The sequence below is a fragment of the Oxyura jamaicensis genome, chromosome 2, assembly GCF_011077185.1.
Source record: "Oxyura jamaicensis isolate SHBP4307 breed ruddy duck chromosome 2, BPBGC_Ojam_1.0, whole genome shotgun sequence".
Classification (NCBI taxonomy): domain Eukaryota; kingdom Metazoa; phylum Chordata; class Aves; order Anseriformes; family Anatidae; genus Oxyura; species Oxyura jamaicensis.
In genome coordinates, this window is record NC_048894.1 from 83,849,212 (window position 1) to 83,876,594 (window position 27,383).

General features: G+C 35.6%; 1 protein-coding gene across 2 annotated transcripts in view; it reads right to left on the reverse strand.

The window, feature by feature from the left end:
• Nucleotides 1–214: 214 nt before the first annotated feature.
• MARCHF6 (membrane associated ring-CH-type finger 6) overlaps nucleotides 215–27,383 on the reverse strand; it is a 47,177-nt gene continuing 20,008 nt past the window's right edge. For both annotated transcript variants that reach the window (XM_035317422.1, XM_035317423.1), the window contains exons 9-26: nucleotides 25,957–25,989; nucleotides 24,339–24,390; nucleotides 21,493–21,551; nucleotides 19,377–19,457; nucleotides 18,881–18,949; nucleotides 18,674–18,748; nucleotides 17,738–17,872; nucleotides 17,127–17,246; nucleotides 14,799–14,899; nucleotides 14,191–14,328; nucleotides 12,266–12,467; nucleotides 10,444–10,513; nucleotides 9,087–9,268; nucleotides 7,835–7,969; nucleotides 6,904–6,993; nucleotides 5,310–5,442; nucleotides 4,201–4,336; nucleotides 215–2,475 (exon numbers count right to left, since the gene is read on the reverse strand). In XM_035317422.1, the coding sequence (XP_035173313.1) occupies nucleotides 2,385–2,475; nucleotides 4,201–4,336; nucleotides 5,310–5,442; nucleotides 6,904–6,993; nucleotides 7,835–7,969; nucleotides 9,087–9,268; nucleotides 10,444–10,513; nucleotides 12,266–12,467; nucleotides 14,191–14,328; nucleotides 14,799–14,899; nucleotides 17,127–17,246; nucleotides 17,738–17,872; nucleotides 18,674–18,748; nucleotides 18,881–18,949; nucleotides 19,377–19,457; nucleotides 21,493–21,551; nucleotides 24,339–24,390; nucleotides 25,957–25,989 (1,902 nt within the window). In that variant the 3' untranslated portion in view covers nucleotides 215–2,384. The remainder of the gene's footprint in view (nucleotides 2,476–4,200; nucleotides 4,337–5,309; nucleotides 5,443–6,903; nucleotides 6,994–7,834; nucleotides 7,970–9,086; nucleotides 9,269–10,443; nucleotides 10,514–12,265; nucleotides 12,468–14,190; nucleotides 14,329–14,798; nucleotides 14,900–17,126; nucleotides 17,247–17,737; nucleotides 17,873–18,673; nucleotides 18,749–18,880; nucleotides 18,950–19,376; nucleotides 19,458–21,492; nucleotides 21,552–24,338; nucleotides 24,391–25,956; nucleotides 25,990–27,383) is intronic.

Consider the following 27,383-nt stretch of genomic DNA (forward strand, 5'->3'; position numbering starts at 1 on the left):
CAGTTCCAGAAATTTCACTCCACCCATGATCTGTAATATAGTGCAAAAGCAAACAACAGTCTCATTTGAAACCAGTTCTCATTAACAAAGAGCAAGTACAGATAATGTAAACTACCGTAAAATAGCTACAGTTCACATTACAAGACTGGACCAAGTTATTATTTCTCATGTCATGACTCATAAAATCAACAGTAATAAGGAACAGCACAAAGGCTTTTTCTTAATAAATTTTAATGTTAAGACCAGTTTGGATAAAAACACAATGTTACAAGAACTGAAAATTCTGCATGATGCACAGTAGTGCTGGCAATATTTGAGTGATAAGATCAGTTTGGAACTGTTTACAAAAGATTTGTCAAGGACAGAATTCTGGCATAAATAAGAATGTCATGTTACCAGTGAATGCAATCTTGTGAAGAAATACTCGTCCCACAACGTACGCCACTGTAAACATTCAAATGCAACATTTATGCACATCAAAAATATTTGGGGGCAAATACTCAATTTAGCCTTTAGGCAGCAAAGGTGAATTAGAGAGAAGTATTTTGGCTATTTTTCTATGAATTCATTTCACTGGAAAAAATCCTAGAACATCACTCAAAAAGCTAGTATTTATGGGTTCAAAACTTTCAGGAAAACAATAATTCTGTAAAGTAGTAAATTTCTGTCCTTATGACTGTGACAGCCCAATCCTCCTGACACTAGGTTCTGATGCATTTGGCTGGTGTGCTCCCTGCCTTACAACACGACAGTCCACACACCAGGAAATGCGCTACCACCATCAGAGCCTGGACCAAATTAGCGCAGAACACATCAGATCAGAGATGCAACGTTAATAAAAGGAGATGACACACTCCAAGCACCTGCCAGATTCTCAAGTATTAATTAGATACACATACAGTTAAGTGCAGAATACTGAAGGACAACGTACCAAGTAGCAAATTTAATTGTTCCATCGATTTTTCAATTACTGCAATGGATACTTGTATTTCCACATTTAATCTAAGAAAAGTATTGCAACCTTAGCATTAGATTTGATGGTACTTAAAGCCTTGCGATACTGGTATTTATTTTCTTCAAAACATCTACATTAAAAATTACTGCAAAATAACTCTATCTCTATACAGAAATAACACAAACATGTTTTGGTGGCTCTTGTTTGTGTCCTTGCAAAGAAACCTAACTTTTCTTTGCCTGTTTAATAGTATATATAACAACATATATTCCCCTGCCCCAGAGACAATCAATGGTATGTGATGCATGACTTCCTCAGGGTTACTCCCATAAAAAAAAATCATGCTGACCAATTCTGAAAGAATATATATATTTTAAATGTAATTGTATAATATAAAATTCACACTGTAATTTGCAACTTAGGTAACTCACAGGAAAGGAGGGAAAAAAAATATTTCAAACTCTTTAATTAAAGACCAGGTCAGAATGTTGCGTATACTATGCTCTTTGTTTCTGTGCAAACACATCAGATAAGGTTCATCCCTTCTCTTGAGATCCTGAAAAATTCTACTACTGGTAAGTGGTAAACCTATCTAATTTTTCTTGGTACCTTTAAATGCTTCCATCACCTAGCTTTAGTAAATTTTTACTTACTGCTTCAATTCAGGAAATCCAGATTCCCAAAGCCCCAGAAAACCCCCAGACAAACAGAAAAACCCAGCCGAGCCTCAACAAGTACATCTGAATCTCAGAAAAGGACATCTTTTCTTGATTTAACAGTAACTGTACAATATTACAAACTCAGACACATGAAAAACAATCAGGCAATAGAAAATGTACAACAGCTTTGGTGTTATACAAAATAATAAAAAAAAGACAGCAAGAGACATAGTTCATTATGTTCTCACCATAGCCACTTCACTGCTGACTGTAAGACAGCTATTTACTTCTGATATTCTCTGTGTGGTCTTTCCATCCATGAAAATTCATACGATCTTACTACAATAAGAACTGTCATGAACACCATAAAGTAAGCTCCAAATTTTATAAAAACATCTTGCCTCTTTGCACTATTGCTTCGTGGCACATTGTTTGTCAACAGAACAACAGTCCAAAATAAAGTGACAACTAGATTTAATAAATTAATATACTTTTTTTTCTTTTTAAAGATGTACAATGCACATTCTTTTTAATCCAAGGTTTTAGGGTGTCAGGATACTTCTATTTACACATATACAGACCTCAGACAGCATTGATAACACCAGAACACAGATAAGGAACAGAGCCTTAACTGCTATCTGGATGCTACAAACAGAAGCCGAAACACTGCTGAGAGTATTATTGGGAGAGATATCCAAAAACTGAAGAAAAGTCTATGAAAAAAGGACATGTAAAGGCAAAGGGAAGGTCAAGATGTTTAATATGACCATCTATTCTTGCGAAGACTGAGGTGGAGTTGTTGATGTGCCTTGTTTACCAGACTTTCGTTCATAATTCACAAGTCGTTGCCCAACAAGGTATCTGAAATTATAATAAAAATAGCAATAATTTAACAGAAATTACTACAATTCTGTACCATAAGTCCACTCTATCTCCTTCGTTGCAGAAGAAGCTTTCTCATGTCAGTAAAAGTTATTCTACACATGACTCCCCACCCCAACAATTGACTTCAAACACCTCCATATTCATCTTTTTTTCCTAAACTTTCAGGTATTTCACAATGGAATATATAGCTATCATGGAATTGTGTTTACAGCCTTAACTTTGGGAGTCATACAATTCAGAAATATACAACCAAACGAGTGTTAATGAGGTTATACAAGTAAAGAATGTTGGCAACAAAGATTTCTATCACCTGATAAAATAAAAGGTACTAAAATATACATTGAGTTGCTTTGGGTTTAATTTCAATTAAAACACATAATATTTATAGATTTTATTAATTTTACCTTTACGCCATATACTTCCAATGTATAAGCAACTTAATTCAGATCATATAAGGTTCAAAGAAGTTTATTTTAGGTTTGACTCCTTTTGTAAAGGGTGGAAAGCAAATCTGCTCTATAGTAACTCAGGACATGGACATGTAACTCATTTATTCCTTTTCTATAAAAAAAATCCCCAAACAGAAAAAAAATTAAGAAGGCTAGTTGCTGGGGTTCAATACTACTCTTTCCAGATGTCTCCCAAAGTAGTGGAACTGCACACTGCACTACTTAGGAAGGGACATAAAATATCTTAAGAAAAAGATCCTACGAATATTCTGTATGTACGACAAACAAGAAAGAAATAAAAGTTCTCGTACTTAACAGATAAAAGTGAGCAAGCAACATGCCTGCTGAAAAAAAATGAGACATTTCATCTTTTGCTGCTTTCAACTTCAGAAAAACTTTAAGATGCATTAAAAATGTAACATAGACACAGAATGGAGGAGGTTAAGAACTTAAAAATGGAATTGTCTAGAATATAAAAAAATACAGAATATTTTGATCAGTTAGTTGCACTCAAATCTAAAAAACTAAATCATAGGTATTCCCAAATGCTTTGGAATGGATCCTTTGTAACATCTGACGCATTACTGATCAACATCAAGAAGAAAGGGCACGTTTTTAAATGACTCGAGAAAAGCAAGCATTTTTAACATGGTTAATAAGGATAGCGCAGAAGCTTAGAACCTCATCAGGCTAACCAGAAAAACAACGGGAAAATAAGTATTTTTATCGTGCATCTGAGTAATGTGGAGTAATAATTAGTAAAATCATCAGAAGAGTGTGCAAAAATTGGTAAGGAAAAACAGTCCATTCACCTGAACTTTTAACAGGCTAATTGGACTAACAATTAGATTTAAAAAAATCATTATGCAGAAAGTGTTGAAGAAATGGTTTTATAAACAGCAGATGGATTAAATCTTTTACTTCCAAATATGTAGTAAGTTTTTACATTCACTTGCCCTTCAAGACTAGAGGAGACAAACAAGCAGCCAGCATCATATGGGGTAAAAAAAAAGTTCAAGTTAGACATAGGGGAGTGTCTTCCATTTATAAAGAGAGTTTGTTCCTCTGCTTGTCTACCTGAACAACAGGTAAAACACTTGCCAGGAACAGTTTAAGTTTGCCTCAGAAAGTCATTTGTCTAAAAATCTTCTTAAAATCAATTTTAGCCTGAAGTCTCTACATGCAATCTGAGGTTTTCATCGTTAAAGCGGATAAATTAAATGCCTCTGTCAAAAACATAGTATATACTCACTTGTCATTTTTAATATGTTCATAAAGGCGCTTGAACTGGCGGACTTGGAAGGAGAGGATTCCCATCAAAACTACCACCATGAGCAGAAAAGGATAAATTCGACGCTGAACTAGGTTTTGCATTTCAACAGTAACGCCTACAAAAGAAAACACAACCCTCACATAATCTGACCTTGCTAAAGGTAACACTTATTTCTGCTTCTGTACCTGATTCGGCTTTTTGTTATAGTGTAACTTCAGTGGGACCGTAGTGAAGTAACATGTCCACATATCCCAGATACCCAACATGGCAACTGTCCGTCCTGGTCATCGTAAGCATTAAAGCTGAAAGCTCTCCACTAATACAGTGAAAAACCCCAGCAAACAGTGGAGTTCACCAGCTTTTCTTCCTTATTGACTTCTGCATACTTTGTATCAACAAAAAGTTGTCACTGTAGAAGTATGCATTCAAATGAGAGACTGAAGAATAAAATAGGACTTCTTGAATATTCTGTTATCATCAAAACTAACCAGCAAAAAAACAACAAAAAAGATTCTGTTGATGAAAAAGCACATCCTGCTTCTAATAAAACTTATTTCATTCAAGTATAAGGGGATAAGAATGTATGAAAAAAATTAATGTTTACATTTTTTAAAAAAAGGAAACACCGTAATACTGAATGAAAATCTCAAACCCAAACCAGTGTTTTCACTTGTTCTAAGCTTCCTTCAAAATGTCACAAGTCAGAAAAGATGTCCTCAGCTCAGTTATAGCTCTTAAAGAAAGAATAAAATTAAAGGTTGACTGTTCAAAGAAACTAATAAAACATCCCTTTCCCAAGCCAGCTAGATGCCTACATTTCTGCTGTTAGATATTCAATCCCATACTTCTGATGTATTCTGCATGTTAGGAAGCCAGTCAGAATAACATACTGAATTTCTCAAACAAACAAATGAAAAAGCCACCAGATTTAAGATGACAGGAATCCTTAAGCATTTACATTTGCTGGCAGAATAGTGTTGGCTTTTGTTTGTTTAAATAACCTAGAGCTTGATGTTTTATTTCCATGGATATGTTTACCTTGCCCTACGGCATCAGAAGATAATCAGGTATTCATGATGTATACATACCTAATAAAGGTACAACCCCAGAAGCTATGATGTACGGTACACACAGGGAAAGTAACAGAACAGAGATCGCAGGTGCTGCCAGTTTACAGATTATGAATTGTAAATCAATGTTACGAATCCCATTTGCATATACCTAAGAAGAACAAGTTAGAATTAGAACGGATCAGTGAAGAGAGACACACCTTGTCCTTACAGTAGTAAGATTTTACACAACTCTCTCTGAGATGCAAACGGTATTCTCAACTTGAAGAGATCTGTGACAGTCACAGGTGAAAAAAGAAAAAAATCCTGCCAATCTGCATCATAAATTTCCCAGAAAATCATTTAAATAGTTCCCTGGAGAATATCAGTCTTAAATAGTGCTGGGATTTGGTTGAAGCAGTGTAAAAGACTAGCCAAAAGATCATTAAACAGAGCTGTGGAATGGTGGTGTTGTTTGTCACCTGGAATCGCTTTGTGCTGTTAACTGTGCTGAAAGATCCTGTGGCTACTAGTAGAGCAAACCTATTAAATTTGCCAGGGGCAGAAAACAGAGGCAGAAAATAAGAGGATCTAAAATATTCTTGGATGTATGTACTCAGTTGGGCAGACCAGAGCCTCTGCATGTGAAGACAGGGTCTCCACAATTTCTGGGTTTCTGTAACTACAGCTAGGAGCTGATGTCTGAACATGACTAGACTAATCATGGGAAACGATCAATTTCAAACAGCTACCACACAGAGCTAGACAAGGGCCTCTGTCCCACAGCTTGGGTGTAACCATTTCAAAGGATGGCTCAGAAGAGCACTTGTCTAAGAAACATGCCCAGAAAAAGCATTTGAAATGGAAGGAGCTGTGCCATGAAGCAAGAGGTACCCAGAGAATTAAGGCTAGATTTTTTCAGTGTGACACCTAAAATGATCAATAAGTGGTTCAACAACTGGGACTACAGGCTAGAGCTAATGAAGACAAGAACCTTTTGGATAGAGGTCAAGACTTGCACCATGGCCATCACATTTGATGCAGGGTTGAAAAGTTATTTTCAGAGAAACAAGTGAGATACATTGTTGAGATAAGTGTAGAACTTAGAGGTCACATTCAAGGAAAAATTACTGGTGCCAAAGAAAGCAACAAGCTGTGCAACTCGGAACTGCTCACACCAACTTAATCAAAGGGGAAAGGAAACACTATCTTTCAAATCTCTTTGCATATGCATGAGGGAATCTCTACAACTCCAGTGACAGCAGAGATTCTGTTCTTGAGCGGTGAACATTATGTATATCCCCTATATGAACACACGTGAACTCATCTGAAGAAAGAATTGTGTTTCTCACTTTAACAAAAACCTGATAAACTGCATATGCCTATACACAGCATTTTCTTAATTTTCAATTTCTGAGGTTTATTTTTATTCTTAAGTGTACCATAATGGACTTGGATATGCAATTTAAAGGAATTCTACGAGACTACTTGAGTTTTACTCAATTACTCAAATTACTCAATTACTATGACACTAATTTTAATTTTCTGACTCCCATTTTCAAAAAACAACATTTGTCAAACAAGTAAGGTACAGGTAAATTACAGGTAATTCACATGGACATTTTTTTCTTACCTGTTCAATAACAGTTTTCAGCCACCACTGAGGACCCATCAGAGTTATGGCTGCAATTATTTTGGCATGCAGAACTCCAAGAGCCCAGTCCTAATTTCATAAAATGGATTAGTTAGCATTTACAACTTTTTAAATAGCTTGATGACTGAAAGTTTTAGAGTAACTTCTTTATATTACTTGAAAATGAAAAACCAATTACTTTATTTTTACAGAGGAATTTGTTTGAAAGAGGCATCATCTTTTGCCATCTCCTAAGAAAGACAGGACACTTGTTGACCCCTGGAACTGGGCAAATCAGCTACTACTAGTAAACCAAAGGCAACTAGGAAATTAAAGTATTACACATACAGCAACTGAATAATATTTTGGTACAAACTAATTAACATTGGTAACATTTACCTAGAAATAAGTTAGGAATTTTGTTCACTGGGCACAACTGGAAAAAGACCGTCTCCATCCTCTTGACACCCTCCCCTCAGATATTTATATACATTGATGAGGTCTCCCCTCAGTTTCATTCATATTGCACATCATCACTGAATTAAAATGCCTTTTTTTTTTTTTTTTTTTAAATGGCAACCGAACCTCTTGCTGCATAACTACAGGTAGAAAGCTCCCTAAAAGATCAGACAGAATATGTGCATCAGTGCATATATAAACATAGCTATACTAACTTCTGTATGTAACTTGGTGTCTGTCTGATCACTGAAATGCAAAGACCCGCTGAAGTCATCTCATAAAGTTCATCTTCTCATACTTAAATTACTAGACCTATCTGTCTGGTTTAAGTAATTCTTGCATCCAGATTGACTATCTTCTCTATGCTACCTGGAAACATATTCACGGGAAATACACTGAAGCACTGAAACAACGTGAAACATCTGAAGTAAAGAAATAGATCAATAGCAGCAGACGAATGAGAATAACTCACCTGCCAAGGATAGAAGAGAGGTGTTTGATCCAAAGGAACTCTCAAAGGTGCGACAATGACCAGTTCAAACAGAAGACCAAGCAGAAGTGGAACCACACCTGCTAGCAGTATAGCCACTATTAATGTCTTCATTATCTAAAACATCCAAGACATGAAAAATTAGTATGCTTGTCATGATTTTTATTATTATTATTTTTTTTAATTTTCAAAACGTAACCTGAACTACAAAACCAGATACAACCGGAGAAAAAACACTACAGACTTCTATTTCACATATACATACACACCCATAAAAGTAAATATAAACATAAACAGATCTGCAATACAAATTTTTAGGACTGGGTCCTATTCTAAGCCCCCTCCAGATAAAGGCATGATTGTACCTATTGGTATCCACATAGTTTTAAACCAGAGACTTGCATTTTACTCTTATCAGTAAGGAATACCATCCAATAGCATTATTATGTTGTACTTTTCCAACACATTTACAAGAATGTAGAAGAATGTAAGCATTTTCCAAGCATTTAGAAGAATCTTAGCAAAACTACAGATTTTTCTCCAGTTAAAACCAAATCTTGAAAGTTCACCCATAACGGAATATATCTAACTTAAGCAAAAGAATTAGTAACAATACCATGCCTGAATATTTCTTCATTCTAGAATTCTCTCTTAATTTACATATGTCATCCAAAAATCAGATACAAAACCAGTATGACCTAATTAAGACATTCAGATTAAGGAAGAAGTAGGATATTACACAAGAAATATATTACACAAGAACTCCTGGTAATAAAAGAGGATTTTTTCTTTGAAATTTTTAATCTGAACATCACTCTGGAAGATTAGACAAACTAAGACAAATTATAAAGATCTTTCTGAAAATATGCACCAAGTTACTTTTTAGAGACATTAATTATTTGTTGTTTTTACTTGTTTGTTTGTTTGTTTGACAACATTGAGTTACTAATGAATAAATTAATCTTTCAGGTGCATGTGAAAATGTCAATACATTTGAGGATGTATCACATACAGGGTAATATGCAACACTCACTTTTACAGGAACAAAGAAAGACAAACACAAACATAAATAAACAAAACACATATGCAAATCATGTACCCTGCTTAACATTTCCAAAAGTTAGCCCATGCAATGGGAATGTAAACTGCAAGAGCTTCAAAAAGGAAACTGTGGTACACACTACCTTTTTTTTTTTTTCCTGATACTTCAGTAGAAATATTTCTTAAGACTCACCATGAGAGACCACTCTTTGACCTTCTGAAAAATGACTCTACGACCCTGTGGCATCCAGGCTACCAGCACGGTCACCGCTCGGATGGTGAGCCAGCAGACATAAAGACCACAAGCAGCCGTGTACAGTTCATGGATTTTGGCGGTGCCCGTCCAAAATGACATTAACCATCGGCCAGCAAATACTGAAAACACAAAACACTTTTAAGTACTTTTGATATATTAAGGAAATATGCCTGTAAAAATACTTATCAAATTAATTGCTAATTATCAATCCACAAATAGTTTTTAGCATTAAACAGTATTTTGGTACTATACCCATAAGGCACGAATGTGCAAAGCCCTACATAAATAACAACGTAGATGATGCCAAATGCATACATATGATATTTTCTTCTAAAATTTCATTATCCCAACGATGTCACCTGACCTAGCACAAAACAAAGCAATGGATGTTGTACTATTCAGAGCCTAAATAGTAATCTTCAGAACTTCAGAGGCATAAGCTTGAACTAAAATCTTAATGGTAATCTTTAGGTTATTTCAGTGCCTCATATTATTTATTTTTAGGGTTTACTAATGCTGTTTCTGAAGTTCTCCAATGAAATGGCAAGACACATTTGCTGTTTCATTTTTTAAATAGACTTTCTGTTCACTAATATTACCGTGGAATTATTTTTATGTAATGTTATTCAAACCACTACAAAATTTAGAACTCACACCTCAATATATTATTGACTTTAGGATCACTAATAAAAGGAGGTAAAAGTGACATGGTACTATAGTAGCCAGATTTAAAAATTCCAACAAATTTACATGTCTTAATTTGTTCCAAGTTATTTATAACAAAATGCTTTTGACTGTTAAAACTGCTTCTTCATACACATTTGGAAGCAGGACACATACTACTTAAGTATCCTAGTGACCTGTCATGGCAACACTTTCAGAAATATTTAATTAAGATACTGTAAGAATCCAGATAGCAGCCTATTTATTTTCCTTCTCTAAATGGCAAAGCAAACACAAGGGGTATCAATTCTGTTTTTCTCACAATTTTACTACAGTCTCAACACTTGGAGCTCTCCCCCCCCAAAAAAACAAAACAAAACCAAAAAAAAACAACACACAATATAACCCAATATAAAGAAAATGTTGATCTCTACTAAGTTATCATTTACATAAAGGTACTAACTTTATCATTCAAATTCTAGGCTACTACGATTTTATTATGTACCTTTCAAAATGAGACATCGTTTCTCCATATTTTCTTCTTTTAACTTTATGCTGTGATTTGAAAACATCTGCTATTATTGAGCATTAGTCTGCATTTTTAATCACAGTTTTACAAAAATGGACTTACCTGGTAAGGTAAGGCAGATAAGACTAGCGATCAGTAATGTTATGCACATGAAAACAATCAAAAGAAATATCTGAAAGAAGAAAGAGAGAAACTGTTTATAAGAAAGAAGTCTGCAAAGAACAACTTAAAATGTTAGGCATAGGAAAGCAGATCAGAAAAACAGAAAAATCTTTGACAGCTGAATAAGTAACTGCTTAATTATCATCATCAGTTCAATGTCAGCACCCCAAATTACTGAAAACTTGTACTATGCAATTATTTAAAAGGGGTGATGATTTCAGCCCATATCCTTATCCAGAAGCATCCACAAAAACAAAGCAAGACAAAAAAAAAACAAAAACACACACACAAAGGCATTTATAGAAAGGAGGACATTGCAAGCCTCTGGTTTAACACATGTTCCCCTTGAAAGTAGCATATCCACACTACAGCTGTTCCATATTAGCAGGTCACAACAGGTAAGACTGCACTCTAATTGAATTTAGTTTGGCTGTTAAGGAGGCAATTAACCTGTCCATCACCCCAGCAACTTCATATGAACGGGACTCAGTCCAACTCAAAACGTTACAGGTAACATATTTTCTTTAAAAATAACATCATAGTCTTATCTGAATCTTCAAACGTGTCTAACCAACACCTTGCGTAAATGCATCAGTTTTCATTTGGACCACTTTACTGATCAGCATATTTAAGAAGGGAAGAAAGGAGCAGTTGCCATAGAAGTAAGACTGGGACCACTCCTTTCAGTGAGAACAACATATTTATGCTAGATTAAATTGATCTGAGTCACAAGCATGCCTTGACTTCATGATAGGACTAAACAGGTATAGCAACATCTACTATGTGGGGGGCAAATTCGTTCTGTTTCCCTAGTCCTTTCATCCTCGAGTTACTGCCTCCCACTGTTCTTTCTGCAATAGTGTTGTAGCTCATGCTCTCCTACAGGGAGCCATTTCCAAGAGTAATAATAGCAGTGGAGGGAATTAAAAAACAGCCCCAGCTTAGAACAGGCACAAACTTAACTGTTGTTTAGTCCATAAATCCTTGCAGATTTGCTTTCAGTTCTACTTGGCTGAGTTATAAAGAATAAAAGCTTTCCTTTTTACAATGTTGTGAGAATTCTCTTAATTTAAGCATTTTAAGGGAACTTCAGAGGCCAATCAATAGTGCACTGCTCTAACTTCAGCCACTATTTCCATCCTTGAGCTGTATGCGAAGCCATGGTAAATGAGCTCTCCTGAAATTTACCTTTGATTAACTCAGTCAGAGCTCTGGTAAAACCAAAACAATTTATCTAGTTTGACTTGCATATTATTTTAGAACACTAAGTATTTGCCAAGAAGCATCTCCTTCCTAACAGTAGGCATTTAGAACTTTAAATTGCTTTAACACCTTTCTGTTTTCCATTTAACTTAACAAAGGAACGGAGTTTAGAACACACTTCAGCTATGAGACTGAAGTACACCCATTTGAAAGCTATGCATACTTACATATTTTCCTGAAGTACCTGTTTGCTGGAGTTTATTATACCTCTCTCCACTACTAATCACGAGGAAAATAAGACATGAATTTCAATAAAGTACACAATAGCAAGTGTAGCATATATAAATAATATAGTAACCGAAGGTCAAGTTATAAGGCTGCAAAAAGCTACATGTGAGAATATAATGAAAGTCTAAAACTAAAGAAGTTGCAAACTGTACAGAACAAGAAACGTGACCTGCCACTTGACTTCTGATAATGTGTGGGCCAAATCTTTAAAAAATAAAAATCCACAGCTATTTTTCAAATGCCTTTCTATTAAACTGATAGATATACCTACCCTGAGTGGGAATTTTAAAGGCCTACGATAAGGCTGGAAACCCACAGGTCCTCCTTGCTGAAGTATGGCTTGATGAGCTGCATGAAGACCTTCTCCCACGACTGGAATGGCATTGTTATTGCGAGCATGCTGGTTGTTAGGCTGCTGGTTCGCATTGTTTTCATTCTCTTCCTGGTCACCAAGTAGGTAAGAATGGAGGTCTCTGCAACAACCAAAATTTCAGTTTTGTTGTTTGATATGAATGAAAATTGTAAGGATGCATCGATGTTAAAGATGTACTGCATACAAGTTGTAAAGGACTTATACAGGAGTACTGGCAAAATCTTGTAAACATAAAGTAAACCGTTTTCCAATAAACCACTCCATATCTTAAACACAGACTTTAGAAGAAAAATGCCAGTGTGGATGTAGATTAGAACAGTGGAAATATAAAAATCACTCATCTGTTTGCTTTGTAACATCATCTGGCATTAAAGCTGTGCACGTAAAAGGGAAATTGCGTCAATATTCCCATTCGTGTAAGCAGACAGTTCAACTAACATTTTATTTTACTGTTACTAAGCTCTACTGGAAACAACTGTCTTCAAACCTCAACTGTACTGGGACAATACTGCTTGCCACAGACACATTTACACTAGAATCTTTCAAGAAGATTCTAAATCACTCAAAACCTGTTCACAACTTTCTCAGAACATCAACCCCAGAACCAGTCAATCTATTTAAAAAACATTCCATTCATATTCCCTGCATACCTTGTTAGCAAATAAACCTTGAATGTTTAGAAGGTAACTTTCCTCAGCTGTAGCAGAATTTTTATAGCACTGAGATGCATGTAGATATTCTAATGCCAGACAATGAGAACATTTTCACAACACTGCTTGGTTTTTAATAAAACCTGAGTAAAAGATTTTAATCTTTGCTCAGCTATAATTGCTACAGAAATATTTTACAGTTGTTCTTAGCAACCGTGACAGTGGACAGAGCAAAGCCACTTCTATACTATCTGAATTTCTCTTCTTCCATCACGTTTAAATACTATAAAAACACTGACAAATGCATTCCAAGAGTAACACTCCAAAATGCAAATTAAGAATGAGGTGGTGACAGTTTCAGGTCCTTACAAGAAGTTGAAAAAATACATTGGATTACAATGGAGTAAAGTCTCTCTCATTCATTTTCTTAGAGTCTCAGACAGCTTAGACTTGGTAAGAGAATGCCAATTTACCTTGAAGTTAAATTAAAAAAAATAGCAACAAAATCAACTTTTTCCTTCTTGACTAATGTGGCAAACAACATGAACTCAAAAATCACTTCAGGTACGTGAAGTCTGGCTTGCAGTCAAAATTAAAGAACACCTCATTCTGTGCATTTACTCATTTACTTTGGGTTACCAAGACACACTTATGATTGTCTTTTGAGAGATTGATATCTACCTTTAAAACACCTAATTTTAAGGTATCAGCGTCTTCAGCTTAATATTCCAAATCGTTTTCCTTTATTTCACCCCCTCTTGTACCATAAGCAAGAAATGTACGATGTGCACATGAATTTTACTTAAATTGACAGAAATGCTCTGCTGACATGTATTTCTCATTTTAACATTTAACAGATAGTTGACAAGCTGTTTAGTTAGACTTTTATATATATATATATATATTATTTTTTTTTTTAACTAAGAAAATGCTCTAATAACATACCAAAAAATTACTGGGCTAATCCAGAGGTACAACACAGAAGGAGGTACTTACATAGGAAATTAGTATAACAGTTTTTTTTTTTTTTTTTTTAAATCAGATATCTACCTATAAAACAACTGTTAAAGCTACTTGTTGGGATATTTCTCTTGAAAGCATGCTGCCTTCATTTTAAAAAAGGCTAAGCTGGACACAAGGCTTGTAGTTGATATTTTGGCTTTCTGCACTTACAGCAAGTATCCAGCAGTAACAGTCCATGCTCGTACGAGACCTTTCAACCACTGTCTTGTGTGCCCTTGTTCTAGCAAAGCTGGGAGCACCACCTGAAGCAAAAGGAGTTCTAGGGAAAGTTCACTTACTGGAGCATCACTAGAAACAACAGGAAGAGCAGAAAATCAAACATACGCAACATTCGGTTAGTAATCTCTTACACTGAATCATACTAACAATCACATAACAATGACCTTGTCATTAAAAATAAATGCAGTTACAAACATTCTTTTATTGATAATCAGGTATGAACGTGAAAAACAAGCACAATAACTTCCCTGTGAAAAAGTTTAAGAGAAAGCTGTTTTGAAGGAATACAGAAAGTGAACAGTTATCGTTATGGAGCTAACACAAAATGCCTACTGTTTTTCTTATCAGCTTTTTGTTTACTTGACAAGTTACATTGTGTATCCACATTTTACTTTTCTAGAACAGTTTGGGTTAAATGTGAAAAAAAAAAAAAATAATAACGTACCACACAATGTCACATTAATGCTCAAAGAGCTCAAATACATTTTTTCTAGTTACATGGACATTGAGAAAACATCTTTCTGAAATGAAATACATACCTGTAGAGCATGACATTATATGGAAGAAAGTTAGGCAACAGATACTTAATAATGCGTATAGGAAGCCAGAGCATGAGCAGTACAATTGATCCAAAGACGATCTGCAACAAGGAAGTTAACCAGTTAGTTTGAATAGCAGACTCAACCAACCCTAGCTGTCCACCCACCTCTCTGACTTGTTTTGCGTGAGTGGTGGGTTAGCCTGGGCTAACTGCCAACCATCCACCCAGCCACTCATTCATTCCCCTCTGCTGCTGGATGGGCAGAAAAGAGAAGGAAGGAAAGAAGGAAGGAAAGAAGATTCATTGATTGAGATAACCACGATAACAGAGAGAGCAGAAGCTGCATGTGCAAGCCAAATAACAAGAAGAATCCATTCACCACTTCCCATCAGCAGGCACATGTTTAGCCACCTCCTGGAAAGCACGGCACGTGCTCAGGAAGACAAATGCCATAACCATGAAATCTGCCTTTTTTCCTCCTTTTCCAGAGCTTTTATTGCTGAGCATGATGCCATACAGCATGGAATCTCATCCTGTTGTCAGTGTGGGTCAGCTGTTCCAGGTTTATCTCCCTTCCTAAACCCCTACCCACACTCAGAATACTTGCTGGAAGGTTGAGGGAATAGGGCAGAGCAGGAAAGGGAAAACCCTGACTCTGTGTAAGCAGCATTCAAGCACAGCCATAAACACTGGTGCGTCACAACACTTTTAGCCACGAATCCAAACTGCAGGAGGACACGGACTGCTCTGAAGAAAAATCAGCTCCACCCCAGGGCAGACCAAATACACTGCATTTCATGCTGAGTGCCTTCAAGCAGGATTTTGGCTGAATAAGCAGTGACAGAATAATGTTGAACAGTTCTAGTTTCTTTCACCTTCAACACCAGCATTATGAATTTTGGATTTCTCTCTTTTTCTAGCAGCTAGGTTTTCAAGCAACTTGTAGAAACCTCAAAAGATGGTTCGATTTTTATTTCCTCACTAGATGAAAGATCAAAGCTTGGGGAGCAGGGGCAAGTATGGAAACCATACACTTTTATAGATTTCACTTCCTTAAGGAACCAGATTAAAAATTAGTTATATTTTAAATACATTCTTTCACTGTATACAAAAATGCCACTAGAGAATAAAAATTCAGAAAGTGTTGCATACTGAATATGTAATGGAGAAATCTAATCCCGTTCTTCTTGAAACTTAATAGTTCATGTTCTACACAAAAACTTCCTTAAAAACACTGAAAAAGAAACAACTTGGAAGGTCTAACGTTTTTTGAAATGGCAACTTGTAAATGATCACCATTTTGAGCCTCATATTCCAGCATGAGGCCAGCAAAAGTTCTTGAAATAATTAGCTAAGCAAACCAGAAGCTGAAGTTCAAGTAACAGGCAGTTCCAATGCAGTCACAAAAGGTATGTTTAAGATCTCTGGTAACAAGCAGATGCCTGCCAATATTTGTGCCGCTTGCTGTGACACAATGTTTAATGGAACTAAAATATTGTGATTATCTACAAAGAAAGAATTTTTAAAGGCAAACAGGTCAGCTCCCCTAATGTTCTTTCTGACAGGCTCTCTAATGGAGAGTGCTAAGTTCTCCACGAAGATCTCTCTGTGAGCTTTCAATGCTCAAAGCACTTCAGGGGTATGTAATGCTGTGTGTTAAATAACTGTTTCCAGTACACTGGTTTTCACAGTTCACAGGACGTTATTTCACAGATAGCCTGAGACACTTCCCTCTATTGTCCTGATAAGCAAACTTCACACAAACAAATCTAAAGGAAGTCACAATAAATTTCATTGGTTCCAGTATCATCGAATGATATCTGGAAACAGACCCCACTGGCTACATCAGGACAATTCAACACAAAACTTAACCAGAAAGTTACTCTACCCTTTCTGCACTGCTTTAGCTGAATTGGACCAAAACTTTTTACTGCAATTACTGGGAAACCAGTTAAGTGATTAAGCAGTTAAGTGATTTACAATATCCATAATAATAAGCACTTGTTGGCTGAATACACAAACATTTGCTGCAATTTTGTGTAAAGAGAAGATATTCATGAATAATTTGTTTTGGAAGCAACCTCTAAAGTAAACTAGTCTGACCCTCTGCTCAGAGCAAACCCAATTGCATCAAGATGCTCAGATCTTTGTCCAGCTGAGTTTTCCTTTATCTCAAAAGCTGCAGATTCTGTTGGCAACCAGTTTGAGTTTAATCACCTTCATCGTGAAAATGTTTTTCCTTAAATATGTAGTATCATATATGGGAGTTAAAGTAACAGATGAAGTTTTCTTCCCAAGTACAGAAATTTGTAAGAGAAGCCCTTACCACAGATAATATAAACCTCCTGAGATGTCTATAAATGGGCAAGTGAATCATTTCCTGCACAGGATTGAAGTCTGGATCATTCAAATTCCTGAGAAACCATAAGACACCAGGTCTCAATACCTAAAGTGGGAAATAGAAAACAATCATCAAGGGAAAATTATCTTTGTATTTCATGTCATTCATGTTACATTCTATGTAACTCTGCTACACCTTTTTTTTTTTTTAAAAAAAACATAACGGGTATAAATATAACATGGTTCAACAAAATTATATAGAAAAAGAATAAGGAAAGCATTTTCATAGAGGACTAGAGAAGCAATAATCAATTACAAGCTTAGCCTTCAAGTCTTAATATTTAACAATTGAAATGCATTCAGATTCACTGCAGCTCCCATTTTTGCAGACTCTGTAAACTGAAAATGTTGAAGTAAAATACTCTAAGTCATAATTTTCCACTGCAGTAGGTACCATTGCAGCCCTTTTCAAACAAAACTGAAATCCACACAGAACACCTTAGCAGCAATAGCCAGTTGCAAAAGACCTAACTAACAGTTCAACATGCAAGCTTTTCTAACTAATGTTGCCTAACAATTTTGTCCTTATAGACTTACCTCTCTCAGTAAAAGAATGAAGGATGCAAAATAGAAGACGTAAACCATTCCAACTAACCAGTGCAGAAACATCGTGGTACCTGGCGCAGATTGAAAGCTCAGTTCTCTGTCTTTCAGAGTGGCATCAAACATTTCCTAAAAGTTAAGTAATAAACAAATACAAATAAAATTTGGCAAACTTCTACAATTACTTTTGTTTATCCTAGTGCATATAAACGACTTGATATTTAAATTAGATGTCTGAATCACGCATCCATAAATAATTATAGCATTTAAATAAATAAAAAAGAATATTTATGAACATTTACATTAAGAATAGCGACTGAAGATCAATTTCTGATCCATGACAGAGAGAGAACAAAGAAGCCAACTCAACCGTTTACATACGCTGCATATGTCACAAATCAGTTCAAACAGAGTAGCACTGTGATGGAAGAAAACAAGTAAAATTACAGTTCTATGAAGGCTAGAAGAAATTAATTTTCTCCTTTTAGAATTCATCTTTCCTTTTCCGGAAAATCTGATTAAATTTTACAAAGCTGTCCTTTTTAATTCCAAGCAAACACAGCAAGAATCTTTTTCAAAAGAGATCATGTAACTATTACAACATGAAGTCATTAGCATCTCATGCAAGACAGCTACCATAAATATTCAGTGCACCAATTTGCCTGCAAATTTATTATCACAGTGATCTTGTAAATGCAGTAAAAATGGTTACAATCTTATTAGCTTAGTTCTAGTAGGTTAACTTATGAGTCACATAAAGGCAAACAAAATTAAGTGCCTTAAAGAAACCCAACCCTCTCACTCTAGAAACACTATGTTTACAAAAACAGCAAATGTGTCATCCAACTCATATCAGCAATTCTCATTAGAACTTTCTTCCTTTAAATATAAATACTTAAAAAAGATTGTATCCCATATTTCTATACTTACCAAAGAGCATATATCCAACCACCAGCCACAGATGAGAGGAAACACACCAATTTCTACCACCACTAACAAGGAAACCTTAGGGGCAGGGAAAAAAAAAAGTAAAGAACATCTCAGTAGATTGACAGAAATTATTAAGAAAATTATAACGTAACCTAAAATTCAGAAGTTTGTTTGCTTGTTTTTCTACACGCACAAAAAAGAGATTACCTTGACAACAATGTAGCAAACTCCTAATAAACGACGTGATCGCTGGAACTTAACAAGCGCTGCCAAACCCTAAATGATTCTGTCAAGAAAATACTGAAAAAACACTTTATAACAAGCCCAGCATTTCTTAGTTTAATATAAAAAACTATGTTACATGGCTTTTACCAAAGAGGAGAAGATGGGGGGGAAGGCTTCTTCACTAGTCTTCTTGGATAGACCTTCAAAATTTACCCAGAGGCATTCAAGTATGCCTTTCAACTCCCATGATATCCTATGATTTTGTTTTATTAAAGATGTACAGGGGTTCTGAAGAATGCAGTTCCACTCACAACTTGAAAAAGGTCCAGGAAAACTGAAAGTTTTTCTTCTAATTTCACAGAAAAAGGAGAGCAAAATGGCGAATCAGTTGCAACTACACCTCTGAGCGTCCCAAAAATATCTCCAGAAAGATGACTCATGTAAAATCTGAATCAGGTAACTAATGACAAAAGGATACATGACAAACAATTAGAGTCACTGCCAGCAGAACATATCCAACTATAGTTGTAATCAGCCCTTCAAAGTGAGATGCTTGAACCTAGAGGGGGAAAAAAGGGGAAGATTTATCAGTCTCTTAGAAGATTACATCTCTTTTTCACATAATTAAGACAGAGTCCAAATCTCAACTCTTCAAGAAGAATGACAAGTTAATTTAGTTTTTACATATTTTAATCTGCTACTTTTTTGGTGGCTCCAGCAAGTGTAGAAAATGTTCCATTTACTGGAAAAGCCACATAATACTTCATTCATGTAACAACCTTTTTGCTGTCCCAATTTTCAAGAAGGGCAGAAAGAAGGCCACAGTAATTATAGGCCTGTCAGTCTCACTGGTAAATTTTACCAATGCCTGGTAAACTTACGGAGAAGATTATTCTAGGAGTTATTGAAAAACACCTGAAAGACAACTACTCATCGGTCACAGTCAACACAGATTCAGAAGGGGAAAGTCCTGTTTAACAACCCAAATTTCCTTTTATAACAATGTTACCCAACTAGTTGACCAAGGGAAGCTAGTTGATGTAATCTTTTTGGGTTTCAGCAAAGCTTCTGATACTGTTTCTCACAGTATCCTTCTGGACAAAAGGTCCAGCATACATCTAGAGAAACACGTAACATGATGGGTGAACAATCTGCTGACAGGTCAGACTCAAAGGCTTTTAGTAAATGGGCTTACATTAGGCTAGCAGCCAGTCACTAGTGGGGTTCCTCAAGGCTCCATTTTAGGGCCATATCTCTTTAATGTTTTCAAAAATGATCTGGATGCAGGACTCAGATGTACACTAAGCAAGTTTGCAAACACTAAACTACGAGGAGCTGTTTGACTCCCTTGAGTGCAGACAGGCCTCGCAGAGAGATCTTGACAAATTAGAGAGCTGGACAATAACCAACACGAAGTGTAATGAGAGCAAGTGCTGGATTCTGCACCAGGGAAGGGGCAACCATGGATATACATACATACTGGGGGAAAAGAGGCTGGAGAGCAGCACTGTGGAAAGGAATCTGGGAGTTCCAGTTGACAGCAAGTTGAATATGAGCCAGCAGTGTGCCCTGGCAGCCAAAAGGGCCAGCCGTGTCCAGGCTTGCATCAAACACAGCACTGCTAGCTAGTCAAGGAAAGGGATTGTCCTGCACTGCTCTGTGCTGCTGAAGCCTCACCTTGAGCACTGTGTACAGTTTTGGGCGTCACAGTATGAATAGGACATAAAACTATTAGACAGCATCCAAAGGCAGGCAACAAAGATGGTGTAGGGTGTAGAGGACAAGACATCTGAGGAGCAGCTGAGGTCCTTTGGTTTGTTCAGCCCCGAGCAGAGCAGGCTGAGGGGAGGCCTCATGGCAGCCTGCAGCTCCCTCACGAGGGGAGCGGAGGGGCAGGCGCTGAGCTCTGCTCTCTGGGGACAGGGACAGGACCCGAGGGAATGGCATGGAGCTGGGACAGGGGAGGGGCAGGCTGGGGGTTAGGGGAAGGTTCTTCAGCACTTTTGCTGTCAGGGCACTGGGACAGGCTCCCCAGGGCAGGGGTCACAGCACTGAGCCTGACGGAGTTCAGGAAACATTTGGACACCACTCTCAGAGACATGATCTGATGTTTGGGTGGTCCAGGAGTTGGACTCATTGACCCCTGTGGGTCCCTTCCAACTCAGTATATTTTATCATTAACCTACATATATGAAATGAAGTGTTATCTTACACCACCTCCTAGCCTTCACTAACTACCAAATCTAAAAGTTTGCCACTACACACTCAAACCGTACATGAATAAAACACTGTTAACAAAAACACAAATACCATACATACATTTCTTGTAAAAGGAAGAAACCTCACTTGAAAGTTAAATAATGGAAGAAGTGTGAAAGAAAACATTTTTAAACAGATTACAAAAAGTTATTATTTTTTTTTTAAAAAAAGAACCAGACTTCCAGGTTACTATTCATATCACAAATAGACCTGTAAAGATCCTACAAAGGTTACTATTCATATCACAAATAGACCTGTAAAGATCCTACAAAGATACTGTGATTACAATAAACAGTAGCAGCTTTTATATTTTGAAAGTATAAAACAGTACTTACATATTCCTCGAAGCCCAGGCCAACAATGGAGAAGTGACCAATGTGGTATGGACAAAATGCTGCATAATGTAAGCAAAAAGGAAAAAAAAAAAAAAGGCCATAAAAACAGCTAATCAGAGTCTTATTTGCAGGATGTATAGTACAAGATGGTAATTATTCTACTTCTCACCAATTTTGATAAAAAAATCAAAAAGCTGTGCAAATATTTGTGCTATACTTCTATTTTGTGGTCAGGTTAGAACTCACACTGGAAGACTACAAACAATATAAACCTGCACAAACTAAGTGCATGTTCTTAGCTCATATTGCAGTGTGCAAATTAATTCAATTTCCTAGTCTTACGTACTAGATTGGTATCATTGTCATACATACACTGCTGAAGAAACCTGTCTGAATCCTTACTTCGCCATGCTTACGATTCACTTTTACTGCTCTCCCTTTTAGGATTATGAAAAATGAAAGCTCTGAAGGTAACAAGGAGAGACAACAAGACAACAGTCCAGCGCGGGGATATGGAGAAACTGAGAAGGCTTTTACTTCTACCCTGAATTACTGTATTAAGAACTATCACCATTCCTGAGAACTTGCTCTCGCCTGTTCTGAGGTCTCAGGAGGAAGGAATTCAAACACACAGTACTTTCACTGCTTCCGGACATCTCTGCATTTGTAACAAGATCAAACAGCCATTTTAGCTCGCTCTGTGGTTTAACTAAGCTCCAAAGGACTGAAGAGTTCAAAGCTTACTTTCCTATGGGACTAGAGGGATGCAACAAGAAAGTAAAAGAGAAGCAATAACTGCATTTTTTGGCTATTTAGCCTTCATTTTTGCCTATACTGCCTTCAATGGTGACCTCAGAGGTCTTTTCTAACCTAAATGATTCCATGATAACCCACTCTGGGTACTTCTCAGCAGTTACTGAGAAGGGTAAAAATGTGAAAGATAGGCAGAGGCCTTGAATTCTTCGTGTCCAGTGAGAACAAGAGAAAAGTCAGATGAGAAAAACATAACCACAACTCCTACAGAGAGAAAATTCATGACTTAAAAGCCCTATTTTTTTATTATTTTGAATGCTTTATAAGATTACACTATGGAGTTTATCACGTTTTCTAAAATAGTTTTATTTAGAAGAGAATTTTTAATAGACCCTTTTCAACAGAAAGCATGAAGGAGCATAAATCCCTCTGAGTACTATAATGAGCTACAGCACTTACGAATTAACTCAGAACATAATCAACTTGAAGAGAACATCGTAGGAGAACTTTTTGACCAGTAATGTTCTTTTCAAAGTTCCAAATTCTTTCCCTCTGTTTTACCTACTAGTAAATACTTCCTGTGACATTTGAACTCACCATGACTGTGAAAACTAACAACTAGAGATTTGGCAATTCCAAGTTAGGCAGCATTACTTAGCAGGAAACATACTAAAAATAGGTTTGAGACATAAATTAGATTCCCAGATCTCCATCTCACTTGCTCTGGAAAGTCATTCACCTTCTGTTAGTTTCCCATCTGGGAAACACATTTAGAGCTACTGAAAAACCATCTATATGACAACTTTGGTGATTCTTCTTATTATTCAGCTGTTCTTAAATTTAAATAAAAGATGTAGATATTTCAGTTATCAGCTATGAAAAAGCCTAGATTTTATAGCAATTAAAAGCTTGCCAATTAACCTCTAATAATTAATTTTAATCTGTAGTTGTTAGAAAGAAAGAACTCAAGTATATTCCTACACTCTGATTAGAAAAGTTATAGGTTCTAGGGAATTAAAATTTACATTATGATTCTTTTTACTTTATTCTGATCTCATTTGTTTCAGTAAGTGAATGCTCAAATCACTGGTTTGGTATTGTGACCTTTACTTTGCAAGGGAAAATATCCTATCTACAGTATAGCTTCAGTTTTTAAGGTTCTAAGTCTTTTGCCAAGAAAGATCACTTAAAAAAAGAAAAGGCATAATAACCAACTTAATTTTATGATTATAATTAAGAGCAAGTGAAATTTTGTGTCCAGTATCTCTTCAAGACTACAAAATGATCTACCTTGCATGTAAAATAATGCTGCTTCTGCACAAACTTGTGTCAAATTAACAGCACAAATGACCCTGAGCATTGTATTCTGAAAGGTAGTAGCAGAGATGAAAACAGGCAAAATTAAGGCACAGTGAAGGACTGTTATTCTCCAATGTCTCTTGAGGTACAAGGTACCAACCGAACTGAAACTGAATCACAATCTAATGCCTCTCAGTAGGATCTTGAAAAATACACATTTCTAAATTTGTTAGTACCTCCCTCCTGATATTTTTCTAAAAAATAAGTCAGACTAATTTAGTTGTATCAACTAAGGAAAGCTGTTCAGTAGTTGTCTAGGACACAAAATGGAATTATATTTGACAACTTCACAGAGTCAGCTACATTCTTGTCCTGCCTTCTCCCGCCAGTTTTTAGTTCCAAAAATGGATTCTTGATCTAAAAAGCAATGTGAATATATCTAAGGAAAACTATAAAAAGCAGCTTACCCAACTTATTCCTATAGATATTGCAATTGCTCACAAATTAAATTCCACAAGCTTCCTCCTTTAATTTAACAGTATTCCAAAAATACTATTTCCCGTGATCTAGCTGACATCATTAAGTTTTTGCTAGATTTCCTATTTCAAACTAAACAAAGGAATTAAATGATAATGCTAAAAGCAATAAAGATTTATTATTTGTATTCTGAGTGCATTTGTAGTTCTGTTTTTAAAAGTCACAACATCTATTTAACTTTAAAATTAGTCTGAATTATTACTTTACAAAGAAATAACTTTTTTTTTTTTTTTAAACTAAGAGCAAATGATACTTACCAAACACAAGTATGAACAATGTATTTAAAGATACCACCCAAAAGACATGTTCCTGTGAGGAGTACGGGGGAGGAAGGGAAGAAGAAAATAGTACATAAATGTCAGTCATTTAAAAAGAGACTTTACTTTCTTGTTTTATTTAAACATACTTCAACTATCTCTTATTAACAAAACTTGTACATCTCATGTTAGGGCAGATTATGAAAATATCTGTTAATTCATGGATACCTGCCTGGATAAGAACATTAGCATTTGGCTTTAACATTTTTATTTTTACAGAATAAGCTTTAATTTTAAAATCAGTATCAATAGTTCCCTTTAAAAGCAGTTACACAAAATGTGTTAATATTTGTTTTATAGATAAGTTTCTTTTGAATTTTAACAATTACTTTGTAAAAAGAAACCTATCAACAAGACTGACAGCATTAACTCCAGAGCTGACAGCACTATTAATACTTTTAGCTAAGATGTGAACTCATCTGTAAGTACACTGGAATTTTAATTATTATTGAGATCGATTACTAATGATGTAAGCTACTTTATTTCAAACATGAGATATGACATTAAAATATAAGACCTTTTATTTCAAACATGAGATGTTTATCCACTAAACTATCTAGTAAATAAGTTAATATTTAAGAATTCTATTTCTTTCACACACAAAATAAAGCAAAAATCATATTGCTGGAAGACAGCAAAACCTATTGTTACCTTCAAAATATTTTTTAAAATAGAAGCCTTTTATAAGAGATCTATCAGATGATAATGGATGAATGTAACTGTGATGAGTTAAAGTTTGTTGCCATTGACTCTGCACTCCCTTCCCTCTGAACTCAAAGTTTGGTATCCCCAGCAATCAGGTGGGATGGGCAGCAGAGAGAATCTTACAAGTAAACTGTAAGAAACTGCCCACTAGATGATATATGCACTATACATAAGAGTTTGTCAGGGAGATAATCAACATTGGCTCACCAACATACAAGCGTTAAAATGCCAATTTTTAAGGAATGCTTTGCTCAATTTTCTTAAGCAGAATAAAAAATTCAATCAATTTAAAAGATGTAATTTTAATTAGGCTAACTACTGTGAAGATCTTAAACAAGATTTAGTACTGGTATCAATTAAAATAATGTAACGGAAAAAAATTCTAGGGCGTAATAAAAGCAAGCCAACGAAGTCAAGAAACATAACAAAAGATTTTACATTTTAAAATCTAGTGTATACTAAAAAAAAAAATCAGTGGTGCTATTTTGTTGGTATTAAGACAAACTCAAGAAGGCAAATAAGGGCACTACTTTAATAATAACATAAAGAGTAAAACTTAAAACTAGAACAGGTATGTATTTCCAGTGTACGCTTATAAAAACTGTCTACTTTTTATTTACAGCACAGCACATGATCCTAAGTCTTTCAAGAATTTCAACTTTTATGCCACTAACAGCACTCTACTAAGTGGAACTCCTAATATACGATTTGCTTGGTCATTATATCATATGAAGATCTCTTTAAAGAATCTACATCAAATGAAAATAAGGACTTCAAATAGAATGATTACATTAAAAATATTTTTTAAGACAAGCCTATTATAGAAATTCTTGAAATGCAAAATTTCACTTACTAAGAAAACCAGAGATCCGTCAAGCCCAAGCATCTGTGAAGAAAGTTAGTTTTATTCATCAGAAAAATTCAAGTAACATGTCTAATATTGGCATCACAGCAGCCTTTTACACTCTAATTTTCATGTCCAATAGTCAAGAGTTTTTCTATTGCTCAGTCAACAGAATCCAGAGACAAATTCTTAACAATAAAGGTAGAAGCTAAGTTCTCATTAAATACAGAATACTTAGTTGATGAAAGGCAGCGATATCCATATAAAATATCTTAATACATATATATGTATGACAAACCACCCATGTAACTGCCTAATTTATAAGGCTACTTCTATCCAAGATCTTAAAGAATTTAACAAAGATTTTGTATTTATAAGAAATTTTAGTGTTTGAACTGCTATTTAAAAATCATTTAAACAATGCAGTATTAAAACAAGGAGCAATTTTTTTTTGCTTCCTAGTTTGAAAATAGGACCTTATGTTTCACTCAGAGAAGTGGAAGAGTATTATTTTTTTACCTTCAATGCAAAAAGTAACTAGTAACTGGATAATGTTGCTATTCTGTATGCTACTAAATTTAGAACAGAATTGGTTTTCAGCTAAGGAAGACAGGAAACAAATCCACCATCATTCTGCACAGCTCTTACAGGAAGCATCCACAGAACTGCCAAAAATAGGATGCCTATTTCTCCACACTTCAAGGATTTTCTACTATTCTAGTCCTGACACTCATATGATTACTGCTATAAAGTTCCAGGCTCAAATCTAGTTTGTTCCAGGGTTCTGTGCTACAAGTTGTACATACTGTACAAAGTAAACCAAGATGCAGATATATTTTTGAAAATTCAGAAAGCTTGCATGTTATTTTCACAAGATGAAACAGCAGAGAAGCCTTCCCCCCCTTTTGATATTAAACGTTAACTAGATGTCTATTGCCTATGCCAGCAGTAGGATTAGAAATGGTTATGCGACTTTCCTAAAACTTATTTCTACATTCATGGAGAGACATCAACATATCTCCCATTAAGAATATATCAACATTTCCTAGAACATAGGTTAAGTTCAAAAATAAGATTTCCCTCTTGATGTACACAATAAAAGGGTTAGAAACCTGAATGTATGTATGCTCTTTTTCATTCAATACCTTTCAAAACAAACTAAGCATCTTTCCATTAGATATATGCAAAGATCACGACCTGTCCCTGACACAATTTTGGCTGGGATAGAATTAATTTTCTTCATAAAGGCTTATATGATGATGTGTTCTGAATTTTAAATGAAAACAGGGGTGATAGCGCACTGAGGATTTCAGTTGATGCAGAGCAGTGCTTACAGAGCCAAAGAATTTTCTGCTTCTTGTACTGCCCTGCCAGCAAGGAGGCTGTGGGTGCACATGAAGCTGGGGAGGGGGGAATGTAACCAGCATAGCTGACAA